The sequence below is a fragment of the Dendrobates tinctorius genome, unplaced genomic scaffold (assembly GCF_039654945.1).
Source record: "Dendrobates tinctorius isolate UK_male_01 unplaced genomic scaffold, ASM3965494v1 ptg000165l, whole genome shotgun sequence".
Taxonomy (NCBI): Eukaryota; Metazoa; Chordata; class Amphibia; order Anura; family Dendrobatidae; genus Dendrobates; species Dendrobates tinctorius.
In genome coordinates this window covers 25,905,617-25,919,587 of record NW_027361832.1, presented here as the reverse complement: position 1 = coordinate 25,919,587, position 13,971 = coordinate 25,905,617, and the positions used below count along the sequence as shown (strand labels likewise).

Here is a 13,971-nt window from a genome sequence, read left to right as displayed (position 1 = left end):
ACCATTATGTGCACACCTTCAGTATTTGCCGCAGGTTTTTCTACAAAAAAAAAACAGCAAAAAAAACAGTGTAGGAAGGAGAAAAGTTGCATCAGAGACAGTTTTGATACATTTTCACTTGCGTTTTTCTCATTCATTTTAATGGGTTATAAATGCTGAAAGAATTAATACACTGCAGATATAAAAAAAAAACGCTTTAGGTATCCACAAGGAAAAATAAGCAACATATAATATAGGTCCCATTCTCATCCAGAAACGCTAGACGAGTGGAATTCGTATGGTTTACCGTATGTCATGCGAGTGTGCGATTATTTTCTTGGCTTGCATCCGTATGCGATCCGCATGAGATGCGTTTTTTCATGCTCTTTTCAAAATTTAAGAGCGTATTAGAGAACGTCTAAGATTACTTTTCCACAATCTACTTTTGATGTTGCAGATTTTCTGCGCCTTTCATGTAAATTAGGTTAATTGCGCTTTTTTCATTGCTTTTTTAAGCTCAATTCTTTTATGGGTTTTTATTTAATTTTTGACGCTGCGGTTTTTGTCTCCTGTTGTTTTGTCATGTTTTAAACAAGGTTGCTTTGTTTTTAATATTTCCAGGTATTTGCCTTTGACAAATATTTATTGGCACAGTCATGTGCGAATTACCGTATATGTGTTCTTTACAAGTTTCCACCGTGATAACGCAGAAAAACATAAGCGAACAAGTCTATGAGGAAAATCGGCAGATAGCACTCAGCGTGTACCCGCGGGAGAAACTGACATGTTATGGATTTGAAACACGAACCACAGGTCAGTTCACGCGGAGTAAAAAAAAACAAAAACAGTGGATGTGAGATTTCGATAGCTGGTATAGCTGGAACTTTAAGACCCAGCAAAAATAAACAAAGTCAAAAACTCATACCCTAAATGTAATCTGTATTATCCCCCATAATCTGCTGCTGGACAGATAACAAAGCACTGATTTCAATAAGTAATTTTTATTTTAATATGTCTCTCCACGACTCCCTTAGAGTAATGAGCGGAGATATCAGGTGGGTTTTGCACAATTTTGGGCATAAATTAACTTAAAAACTATAATTTTGGGCCGCCACCTGATTGGCACAGATCTTCTGAAAATAGAATACTAGGACTGCCCAGTGAGATACATTATGATTACAAGGCTGCAGCATGATGGTACATAGGCTAGTGGACTACATCTTATATGACCTGAAATCACTGTCCGATATAAAAGGGCGCATTAATAAAAAGCACTGGAGCGATTAATTCGAGCTCATCTCCTCGGCAAGTTTCTGCACATTGTGACTGATGCTGGAGAACTGCTGCCAGGCCTCTTTGTCAGAAGAGTCGTCCAGATCTCTGCGGAGCTTCAGGCTATCCATATCGTAACACAAGGTGTCCACATGACCCTGCATGCGCCGGATTTCATCATTCTTCTCTGCGATCTGAAAAGAATGAAAACATTTGTTTTCTGGTTCACAGAACTACTGGTGTGTTCAATGGCTGCGCAACATGGGGAAGGAAGTTTAATAATAAATTGTGGGGGCCTGGCGGTGCTGAGGATAATGCACACAGATGGGTTCCTTGTGATCTACATAATGTTAACCAAGCAGCAAATGTAAAGCACATGACGGTTTTCTATGCAGCCAGTCAACACAAAACACGGGAAAAAAAGAAAAGTCTGTTTAACAGACAATAAGCCGTACGGTGTACATCACGGCCACCCACGTCTGGCAAGATGGCTATCTGTTCTTAAAAAATGTCTGATACCTTCGATAACCCTATTAAGGTAAACACACGTCCTTGGAGACCTTGCAATAAGAACCAAAACATTTAACAATAAAATATACAAAAAGATGTTTTTCTGTCCATATGTAAATGAGGTTCTCGGAGCACCATAGGCAGAGTCGCGCGCTCTGTAAAGCCTATCTCAACCCCTGCGGCATTGATTGACAGCACTAGCGTCTCATGAATCAGTACCCTTTCCTCTGAAATACCGCGCATGTGTGATCATGACATACCCGACTCCTTTATTGTCAGTACGCACTGAGATTGTGGTGATCTGTCCATGAGCAGGAGTCGGGACTGTCAATCATTGCAACAAGGGACGGAGATAGCCAGCAAAACTGTCGGAGGAAGGGTGCCTCTGGACAGCACAGCTAACAAGTCGAAGAAAAACTATCCTACTGGTTTCTAAAAAAAAAAAATATGGTTCTCTTTCACGTGAGGATCCCTACAATATCTGTGCTTTCATTGATGGGGATTTCAGCGATGACAGACTCCCTTTACGCCATCTACAGTATTACTGGGAAGTCTTCTCGCCATCGTGTCAGGGTGAAAAACTAATGTAAGACAGTTTTTATATATAAGGCTGGTTTCACATTTGCGGACGGAGGGCTGCAGACTTCCTCCGTGAAGCACCGCCCCCGCCGTGCCTCCTCCAGTTAGCTCCGCCTAGTTCTGCATGCAACTTCATTCGGCCTGCGTACCCTAACATTGGGTTTGCAGGCCGTGCCGCAGTATACGGATGCAGCCGCGTTCGTTCTTTTAACGGTGCGGCGACCCGCGTAGAACGCATCATGTTGGAGTTTTATGCGGGCACCGCATTTTCAAAACGACGCATACTGCGGCACGGTCTGCGTGCCCAATGTTATATATAGGGTACGCAGGCTGCATGAAGTTGCATGCAGAAATAGGCGGAGCTAACTAGGAGGCGTGGCGGGGGTGGGGCTTCATGGAGGAAGTCTGCACCCCTCCGTCCGCAAATGTGAAATTAGCCTAATTTAGATTTTGATCTGGATGTGACAGTTGAAGTGTTGAAACCAGAAGTAAGCAGCTGCTATGTCATGGATGTGTCAGAGGCTGCAGACCGTTGCACTGCATCTGTTTGCAGAAGGTCTCAGTAGTTTGCTTTGCAAACTTCTGCCTTGTCCTTCTGATGCTAAGACCCAGTGGCCAAATTCATCGGCTCTAATGGTCACACCTGGATCTGGGTGTTTATAACTCCCAACTTGCTGTTGGGAGTTGCGGGTGACATTTTCTATTTGCACTTCTCTGTTGAGGCTTGGAGCTGTAGCAGTCTTCTAGCATCTTCTCTGGTGTTTGGAGAACGTCGGTGCTTCTCTGAGTCTACTCATGCTAAGCTTCTCCCTTGTTTCGTTTATCCTATCTGTCTTTAGCGGTAGTGAGGATTGATTAGCGCTCACTCCCGACAACAGATTAGAGCAGGGATGGGGAACCTCAGGCCCCAGGGCCATTTACGGCCTTCGATGACCTTTTATCAGGCCCCCGAGCAGATTCTCAGGGACCGCATTCTTGGGCAGGAGCTGTATTTTGATTGCCACAATCTCATTAATTTCTTCTTGATCTGTTAGCACACACACGCAGTGTTCACTACTGAACATTGAAGGGTAAGCAATGAAAGATTAAGTCACGAATCCAGTGCCAGAGTCAGGATGTACTTTGTGGGCGGAGTTCGTATGGCCCCCGAAGGATGGCGTAAATATCCAAATGGCCCTTGGCAGAAAAAAGATTCCACACCCCTGGATTAGAGCAAAGGAGGATCTGGCATCTTGAACTTCAACATGGAGATAGTTTGTTCTGTAGAGTTATCCTACACCTCCAAAAACATTTGGCAATGATTAAAGGGAGACTTCACCCCTACTTTAAATTTGGCTTCAAATTTCTGATATGTAGCCATTCCTTTAGGTTTCCGCTTCTGTCATTTCTCTGCTTTGTGTACAATCTCGTTTTGTCCAAAATGACCATTGTAGGTACATGGGGAGTGGAAAGTGTGACCCATGTCTCCCGTTATTCCCCAGCAATGGGCCAAACACGACACCATCAGTGCAGTAGAATAGAGAGATCAGGCAAATATTATTATGGGCCATTGTACTATCTCCCAAATATACTGTTTATAAGCACTAACATTTACAGAGTCCGCACTCAAAGAAACCATTCTTGTCCCTCGCTGCTGGCCCCTTGTAAAGCCATTAGTGCTGTAATCCTTTGTGCCATGTCCATCTGTTGTGCACTGGCAGCCATGTACTAATTGTGACAAAACCTAAATCTATCTGGAATGGTAAAAGTCATATCAATGGCGACTACCTATACTGACGGCACTGGTGGCAATAGTAATACTTTTATTTATATGGTACCGAATAGATTGTGGAGAACATATTACCTAAAATATTCAGAATTTGGTAATAATTAGGTATGGAAAATGTGTAATATTCCAGTTTCCAGGCCACAAGTTCAGAACATAGGAGATACTTTAGGACCCTCAATTCATTATGTAACAATGGATCATATTATGCATATACAATTTTCCCTTAATTGTGCTTTCAAATAAAGCCTTTTTATGAATAAAAAAAAATACAGTTTTTGTCTGGCTGTCTTTTTTTTGCCACTTTTTCTTGCACACAAAAAGCTGTGGCCGGAGGTTAACAGACAATTCTAAAACACAATGCAAACATTGCGTTTGTTGTGCCTCTTTTTTTCATGCGTTTGACTTTTTTTTATTTCAAAGCACAGTAGTATGCTCAGGGCATGGTGTCTTTAACAGGTTAGTGCAGGAAAAAAAAAAAATGCCTGAAAAAAAAAAGTATGTAACCAAACAAAACGCCACCAAAACCGCATGTACAGAATGCACAAAATTCATACAATTTTTTTAAAACACCAAAACAACTTACAGAATGTGTGCAGATATATATAAAAAAAAAAACACCAAAAAAACCCCGTCTACTCTAAAAGGATGACTAAAGCAGGAGCAATACAAAGAGAAGAGTAATGTCCAGACTTTGCTGGCGAGCATCCTCCCCCACCTGCCCTGTTCACCAGCTGCCCATGAATAATCTGAAGAGGAAACAAGAAATTCAGGTTTACAGACCACACACTTCCTATGCCATATCTGCTGAGCCCCCGAGGCGGTGCACGGACATCTGTTACCCAAGTATAGATCCTATGTTGTCTATATTGACATTAATCAGGGTGAAACCACACTGAGATATCATTCCATAACCATAAACTGGTCCACGTCATATAATAGCTAAATTATAAAGCCCAATGGAAATGATGCTTTCTGCTAAAACATCATATTGATTAATTATTGGCATTACTGAATCCAAAGGCCAAACCCAAGATTCACATGTCACATTTAGGTATCTACAGTTTCTGAATTCGGAACTACCATTGCAGTGAATGGAGAGAGCTGCACACGTCACCTCTTCTATAACTGCAGTCAGGCACCAGTAGGAACAAAACAAGGGACCCACAATTATTAGACATTTCTGCCATCCTGTCTCCTTCAAACACCTGCACACTTGGTTCAACAGAGCTTGTGTGTTTTGTATGGTGAGAAGAGTAAAGGGGGTTTTACACATAGCGATATCGCTAAAGCATCACCGATTTGGTGACGCAGCAGCGATATCGCTAGCGATATCGCTATGTGTGATACTTACCTCCGACCGGCTCCCCCGCTGTCTGTCGCTGATCGTGCAGCTCCATTTCTCGCTTCCTGCTGGCGCCGACGAGCGACGCGTGGCCGCGGACGGGAGGACGTCAGGATCGCCTCGTCTGAAAGGTAAGTAATGACCGCTGTATCGCTGCTGCATCGCTGTGAGATCTGCCTGTGTGGCAGCTCACTAGTGACCATTTAGCAATGCACCAGCGATCCTGACTGGGTCATATCGTTGCCGGGATCGCTGAGCAAGGTTTTTTTTCTTTTTATTTTAGTCCGGGGGACGGCCCTCCCCCTCGTTCACCCCCCCAGGCCCCCCCAATCATACTCGCCTCCTCCAGCGGTGCCTGCTGCAGCTCCAATGGTCCTGCGCCGATATCTGTTCTTTCTGTGTGAGTGTGCGGTCACATGGTACCGCTCATTAAGGTCATGAATATGGACGTCACTCCACTCTCATAGGCGTGGCGCCCATATTCATGACCTTAATGAGCGGTACCACATGACCGCACACTCACACACAAACAGGAAGAAGTTTACCGGTGCCAGGCTAGACAAGAGAAGAGCCATACACAATCACATGATGCAGCAGCCGCAGCAGGAGCAGGGACCAGACCGCGCCACGACTCAGGTGAGCTGGATGGAGAATGAGCGGCGGGGGGGGAGAATGAGTGGCGGGGGGGGGAGAATGAGCGGCGGGGGGGAGAATGAGTGGCGGGGGGGGGAGAATGAGCGGCGGGGGGGAGAATGGGGGCAGGTGGGAGACTGCGCAGCGGGGTAGATAATGAGCACCAGGGGGAGAATGGGGGCCGGGGGGGACTGAGCAGCGGGGTAGGGAATGAGCATGGGGGGGCAATGAGCAAGGGGGAAAATGGGGGCCGGGGGGAGACTGAGCAGCAGGGTGGAGAATGAGCACAGGGGGGCAATGAGCTAGGGTGAGAATGGGGGCAGGGGGGAGACTGACCAGCGGGGTGGAGAATGAGCACCGGGGGCAATGAGCCAGAGAGAGAATGGGCAGCGGGGTGGAGAATGAACACGGGGGGGGCAATGAGCCAGGGGGAGAATGGGGGCAGGTGGGAGACTGAGCAGCGGGGTGGGGAATGAGCATGGGGGGGAATGAGCAAGGGGGAAAATGGGGGCCGGGGGGAGACTGAGCAGCAGGGTGGAGAATGAGCACGGGGAGGGCAATGAGCCAGGGTGAGAATGGGGGCAGGGGGGAGACTGAGCAGCAGGGTGGAGAATGAGCACGGGGAGGGCAATGAGCCAGGGTGAGAATGGGGGCAGGGGGGAGACTGAGCAGCAGGGTGGAGAATGAGCACGGGGAGGGCAATGAGCCAGGGTGAGAATGGGGGCAGGGGGGAGACTGAGCAGCGGGGTGGAGAATGAGCACAGGGGGGCAATGAGCCAGGGGGAGAATGGGCAGCGGGGTGGAAAATGAGCATGAAGGGGGGCAATGAGCCAGGGGGAGAATGGGGGCCGGGGGGAGACAGAGCAGCGGGGTGGAGAATGAGCACCGGGGGGGGCAATGAACCAGGGGGAGAATGGGGGCCGAGGGGAGACTGAGCAGCGGAGTGGAGAATGAGCGCCGGGGGGGCAATGAGCCAGGGGGAGACTGAGCAGCGGGGTGGAGAATGAGCCGCGCGGGGGGAATGAGTGCCGGGGGGTGAAGAATGAGCGCTAGGGGGTTGGAGAATGAGCGCCGGGGGGGCAATGAGCGCTGGGGGGTGGAGAATGAGCGCCGGGGGGGAGGGAATGAGCCGGGTGGAGAATGAGCGGAGCCTGCACTGAGGAGACGGCTGCCCTAGGGAGACGGCTGCACTGGGGAAACGGGTGCACTAGGGAGATGGCTGCACTAGGGAAATGGCTGCACTAGGGAGATGGCTGTGCTCCGGAGATGAGTGCACTGGGGAGAAAGGCTACTTTCACATCAGCGATTTTTGCCAAAGTGTCTGGATTAGTCATACTCACCAATGGGGGAGGCAGCACTAAAAGTGCCTAGGGCAGCATAAACTCTAAATACGGCCCTGGTCCCTTGTATACAGTATGCGCCCCCACACAGCCCCTACATACAGTATGAACCCCACACAGCCCCTACATACAGTATGAGCCCCACATAGCCTCCTATACACAGTATGAGCCTCCCTATAGCCTCCCATATACAGCATGAGTCCCCACATATACTGTATACAGGGGGGCTATGTGAGTGTTCACATAGTATAGAGAGGCTGAGTCCTCACATAGCCCCATGCAAGCATACATCCTATACACATATGAAAGAAAAAAACACACCACATACTCACCTTGTTCTCGTTCCCCCAGAGCACTGCTCCGGTCTCCATTGCACTGACTATTTGCACAGTAGATGTAGTGATGTCATCACATTTGCGGTGTCGGTCGCACAAGCTGATTGGTGGAAGGAGGAGTTGACGGTTCCGTCTTCCACCAATGTATTCAGCGCTGTCTGCATGCAGAGGATACAGATAGCGGTGATATTGGGATAGCGGAGAGTATGGTGCAGTCCATGGAGCACAGCTTTCAGCCCTTCACCTGTCTGGGTCCGGCTGGACTTTGTAGTTACAGTATAATATACTGTATACCAGACATGGGCAGAGATCAGATAAACTATACGCACATGAACCTGCACATAACATCCGATGTCTGTTCACACAGTGTACCACGTAGAGTATACAGGGGAATACATGACAGGTATATAAAATACTGTGACCGTAGACATCTGATGTTATATAGCAATGTGTATTTTCTAATACATCTGATGTATCACAGTAGATCATACACTAATCTGTACACTGGATGCAATATATTTTGTACACAGGTATTCACTGGACTGATCACACCTGGACCTGCCCACAGGACCTCACATATTATAAATCGAGCCATATGGTACAATCTATGATGGATCCTGGATAGTGATGTCTGTGGCCTCTGCTGGTACTCATTGATTTATGGAACAAGACTGAACTTTCCGCACTGACAGGATGACCCCTAATCTGCATCAAAGTTCAGACTGCCATAATGGACACTGAGCCCCAGCCAAGCAGCCGCCAGCCGGACAATATACAATTCTGTGTGAGATGAGCAGCATCCTACTGCCTCTCACTGAAGACCTCCTCATCTCACACTTATCCGCTGAGGTCTCCAATCCGCAGGTTCCTCTCCGGGCTCAACGAAGCAGCTCCAGGCGCTCTATGTGATGTCACTTCATCAGACGCAGACCGCACATCGTGCAGCACACAGCGTGCAGCGGTCGTGTCTGCATCACTGCGCTGGGGTCGGGACAGCAGATGAACATATTCAAAGGGTACAGTGTGGTCCCCCTGTGGCCCTGAGCAGCTCCTTCAGAAGCAGCCCAGGGGCATTTTCCCCCTGACTCCTGGACCAGCCCGTCTATGGTGGTATCATATTTTGGGTCTAGCTTGTGGCATCTGGGCCGGGACGGCTTGACAACATCGATGTAACAATGAACTGTGAAATATACCAGCAAAATTCTAAAGGAAAATGTCAGGACATCTGTCCATGAGCTGAATATCTGGCTCATCCAGCAAGACAACAATATAAAGCACACAAGAATGGTTAAAGAAGAATAAAGTTAAAGTTTTGGAATGGTCAAGTCAAAGTCCTTAATCCTATAGAAATGCTGTGGAAGGAACTGATGCGAGCCATTCAGGGGAGAAAATCCACCAATATTACACAGCTGTTTTGTAGGGAGGAATGAGCTAAAATTCCTCCAAGCCGAGGAATAATCAACAATTACCGGAAATGTGTAGATGCAGCTATTGCTGCACGAAGGGCCACACCAATAAAAAACTGATAAAGTCTGATATGTTCGATGTGGTTCTCTGTATCTAGCAACACAATTTTTTTTTTTTTTTTTTAAAAAGTCCAGATTTGTTTACAAACACGCCAAAAAAATAATAAAAAATAATAAAGCTATACAAGTTTGATATCACCATAATCTTACTGACCTGGAGAGTCATGCTGCTGTGTAAGTTTTACTGCAAATTGAATGCTGTAGACAAAACCCAAAAAAACAATGAAGGAACTGCAATTTTTTCACCAGTTTGCCGCACTTGGAACTTTTTCCTCCATTTTTCAGTACATTAAATACGGTGAAATGATCGATAACCCTCATATGGCTATGTGGAAGGAAAAATATTAAAAAACGTTCTTGCCTTTGGAAGCAACAGATGAAAAATCAAGAGCACAAAAATGAAAATTTGGCTATTTAGAAGGGGTTACTGTGTATGGGGATCACACAGTGCAGAGTATACAGAGGACTTCTAGAAAGGAACACATCACATACAATGTCTAATGTCCTGTTCTTGTTCGGTAAGGTGGATGTCTTTACTCACATTACACAATGTGGAAGACTTTCATAACAAGTCTTGTGCCACAATCTCCAAAGATTTAAGGATGTAAAAGTCGCCTTTCTATAGATTGCACGCCCCCGTTTTAGCTTCTCTCAGCCGATCTCTCTTTACTGTAAGATATGATGACTATCACTTGCTATGGTAAGCCATATACCCAAGATCACTTTTATATAGGCTTGCTTGTGTCGGCTGACTCTGCATGTGCTTTTCAATATGAAGACTGTGATAAGGAGCTGCCAGACACCTCTGGCGGCAACTTTTTCCCCAGCAGCAAAGCACACTGGACAAACGCATGAGATAGCAGTTCGCCCAATAACAATCGGCCGATAGCAATCCCGAGCCTCCTGAATTTCATAAAACATTTCTATCATCTCAGTAAACTAATACTGTCATTTTCAAGTCTGTACTAAAAATAAGAATGTGACTCGGACTCTTTGTAGGGCCTGAGTGTAACTCCAACCACAATGAACAAGTTTATGAAAACCCAGTAGTAACGCCTGTTTTTACTATAATCTGGCATCAGCACTAAAAGCTACAGGTTTTTGTTCACCTAAATTGGACGCGGTCTCTTTCTTCTACTGAATTTTTTCCAAGTGGACTCCTTGGAACTACTTTGACGGTGCGTCCTTTTGGAGCCTATGTGCTCTTTGTCATTGTCCAATACTGGAGTGCTGCGAGCCACCTCTATTTTTGTGCTGTACACATTAGACTTAAAGTCGGCCGTTCCGATGTTTGCATGTTTAACGTTTATGGTGGTCTCCCAGCTCCCCCCTGGCAGATGATGTTGGTAGAAAAAAGATGCGGCCAGTCTGATTTCCAACTGCTGATTCTCCATGAGTTAGGCCACTGCCAGAGAATTCTGCCAGGACTTTTATGGAGGACGCAGGCTGAGTGTTCCTGTGTGTTGGGGGCATACGAGAGATAGCTGTTGGCTGAACCATGGAATGTGTGTGAATGTATACAGACTGTAGTAAGAAGCAGGGATGCTACACAATGGGAGACGTGGTCCTGTCCCAACTTTTTTTCACATTTCGAGTCGTACTCCTTTCCTTGAAGTTATGTCACTTTTCCATCTTATCCAAGCTACCTTTTCAGTCGAGGCAGAGAATAAAACAAGTCTATAGTTGCAGAGATCATATGAAAGGAAGAAAGCAAATTACACCAAATTTCTGGAGCACTTAGCTTAATAAATCTTCCCAAATTGCTCCTCTGTCTCTACTAAACAATGTTGCAGTTGCTCCTGCAGTGTCAGTGCGCAAGCGCACGCATGCACACTAACTGGAAACAGTGCTTGCTCTTACCAGAGGAGCTCTGTCAATCAAGACAAGGGAACGACATCCACGTGCAAATAGAAGGGCGTAACAGTCACCAAGGCATAGGCCACGCCAAGGGTGCACCGAAGTGCCTTCATTTACATTTTAATAAAATTATATTTTTTTAGCAAATATTAATGGGGTATTCCCATCTCAAAGATCCTATCCTAATAATTAGTAGTTGTAATAATAATAATAATAATAATAATAATAGCAAATACCTTCAATTAGAAATGTAGTATAGTTTTTCTGATTCGCTATGTCTCTTTCCTCATGAGCAGGCATTGACGGACCTTACGTATCCATGATTACGTCTAGTTACTAGCGGTCGCAAGCATGCATACTTAAGGTCCTGCAATGTCTGCACCTGAGGATTAAGACAGCAAATCAGATTGGGGGTATTTGCGAATATTATTATTATTACACCTACTACTTATTGGGAGAGGACTTTGGAGATGGGCATACCCCTTTACATTAGACTGTAGATGACTGGTAAGATTGTTATAGGGGCTACATCCCCGATATAAATGTTTATGCAGTTAGATTGCCATGTGGCGGTGACAGACTCACTTTATGACTTATGCTTTTAAGTTACAGCAAAATAATCACAGATAAAAAAGTTTTACATAAGAGAATCCCAAGTGTTTTGTGATTCGGGGAGTGACATACAGGAAATTCTTATTTTGTCGCTGGCTTCAGGTTTGTCCTTGTACTCCTTTTCTGACGGGTCACCCATCGTGGGCCGCACAGCCCCCCATACCCATTGTGAGGCCAGTGAGTATGGGGTCCGCATGCTTTGAGCACGTACCTGTTTATGCAGCTGAGAGATGTGCTCAACCAAATGGCTCTTCTCTACACGCAAGAGAGAGTTTTCCTGCTGAACCTTGGAGTGTTTGTTCTGTAAATCTGTCAGCTGCTTGTGCAGTGAACTTCCAGTCATCTCCGCAGATTTCCTGCCTTTCTGTAGCTGCAGGACCTAAAAACAAAAGTGATGCACCCAGCTTTTACTTACAAGGTCACATTGCATTCACCTTCGCAACCAATCTGATTTATTGCTTCTAGATCACTAAAAGAAATCGCATTCTGCGTCCACCTAGGCAGACCTAGAAAATAGATAAATGGTCACTACACTTTCTGACAATTTGATATTGTTTGATAAAGTTGTTTTCATATTTTAGGTATCACACTTCGGGCCAGTGCAGACGACTGTATTTTCGATCTGAGTTTTTCTATGGGTCTGATTTTTTTCTTTGGTCTAAGTCTGTTCGAGGAACTCAATTGCAGCACGGCCAAGTTTGATCCGATATTCAGATTGCACTCAGCCATGCAAGTTAATGAGTCAGTGGAAAACATTGGACTGCAGTCGGATGTCATCTGAGCGCAGTCCGATTTTGCTGCTCTTCCCACCCTACACCTTATGTGACATTCACACTTTTCTACCCGACCCTTGCTTTAATAATGACTTTGCATTGATACATGTCCTTTTATCTTTATATATGTCTTTGTATATTTAATAAAGATATTCTTCTGGAATTATACTATGGTCTCTATACTCCATGTTAATTGTATTCAACTAGCAGGAGCAGTGGGAAGTTCCAGAACCTATCGTACTGGCTGAATACTGATGAAGAAGAACTGCCCACGTAAAAAGATTTGATGGCAAGTTACTGAGCAGAAGAATTAATGCAGGTCCCAGATTCCACCTTTTGTCCTGACAGAATGTTTTTCAAGTGTTGGCTTTTTATACTGTAGAGGATCCCACCACAATATATTGACCAAAGCTTTAGATTTCTAACAATATTGGTTGCGTATATGCACAAACTTGTTTTTACTAAGGTATAAAAGTGGTAATTATCTTATTATACCAAAACTTGGCGCTGGAGCTCTCACTATGGGAACACAAGTGGTGCCTGGAAGGCACCATTGACTTGGGGTCCACTGGGTTACACCTGTACGTGTAAGGCTATTTCTTCATAAATAAGAATGGCATCTGAAAAAGAGGTTCCTAATTCTGCAAATGTGAACATAACCTTACACGCCCTGAGGAATACTCACTGGGCTAATGATGTCAGAATGCTTTTATAAATTGGGCCTAAAAAACTGTCATACATGCCCTTATTATGTGTTTTCTGACTGTCTGACAAGTGGGCAGGACTTTACAGGAATTTGCTCTGCTGTTTTGGTAGCATTGGTTGAGGTGCGAGATTATGCTCCAAAATTCCTGCCCCAAAGCAAGCCAAATAGTAGGAAGTGTAAGCGTAGGTGCACACGATCCGAAGTTGCTACTTGCTCAGCGTCCAGAAGTTACAGCATAGTGGATGGGATTTCATGAAATTCCGCGCCCAGTATGAGTCCACAGATGCCCATGGCTCGCCCGCAGAGACGGACATGCGGCGCGCATCTCCAGAACGCAGCATGTCTATTTCTTTTGCGGAGACGCGAGTCTCGGCAAGAGAAATTTCACCAATAGAATGTATTGGATGCTGTGAATCCACACAGTTCAGCGACAACATGTAGATTCACCTGCGTTCAATAGCCGGCCGCGAACATGTACTGCGTCCAAACCGCTGCTACATCCGGATCGTGTGCGCCCGGCCTTAAAGCGAACCAAATGCATCAAACAGCATTAACCACTGAGAAGTTTGGCAAATTTTCAGACTGTCTAATCAAAGTTGGCATTGTGTAAAAATGAGGCAACTTTAGTAAATCTGCCCTACTGTATCCTGTTGATGGTCAAAGACTTAAAGGGAATCTGTCACCCCATTTTCAGCCTGAAAGATGCAGCCACAACCATCAGGGGCTTATCTACAGCATT

The 13,971-nt window shown here is 45.6% G+C and overlaps 1 protein-coding gene across 2 annotated transcripts in view; it reads right to left on the bottom strand.

The window, feature by feature from the left end:
* Positions 1-964: 964 nt before the first annotated feature.
* LOC141053210 (uncharacterized) overlaps positions 965-13,971 on the bottom strand; it is an 85,635-nt gene continuing 72,628 nt past the window's right edge. For both annotated transcript variants that reach the window (XM_073550603.1, XM_073550604.1), the window contains exons 10-11: positions 11,965-12,132; positions 965-1,445 (exon numbers count right to left, since the gene is read on the bottom strand). In XM_073550603.1, coding sequence (XP_073406704.1) covers positions 1,263-1,445; positions 11,965-12,132 — 351 coding nt within the window. In that variant the 3' untranslated portion in view covers positions 965-1,262. The remainder of the gene's footprint in view (positions 1,446-11,964; positions 12,133-13,971) is intronic.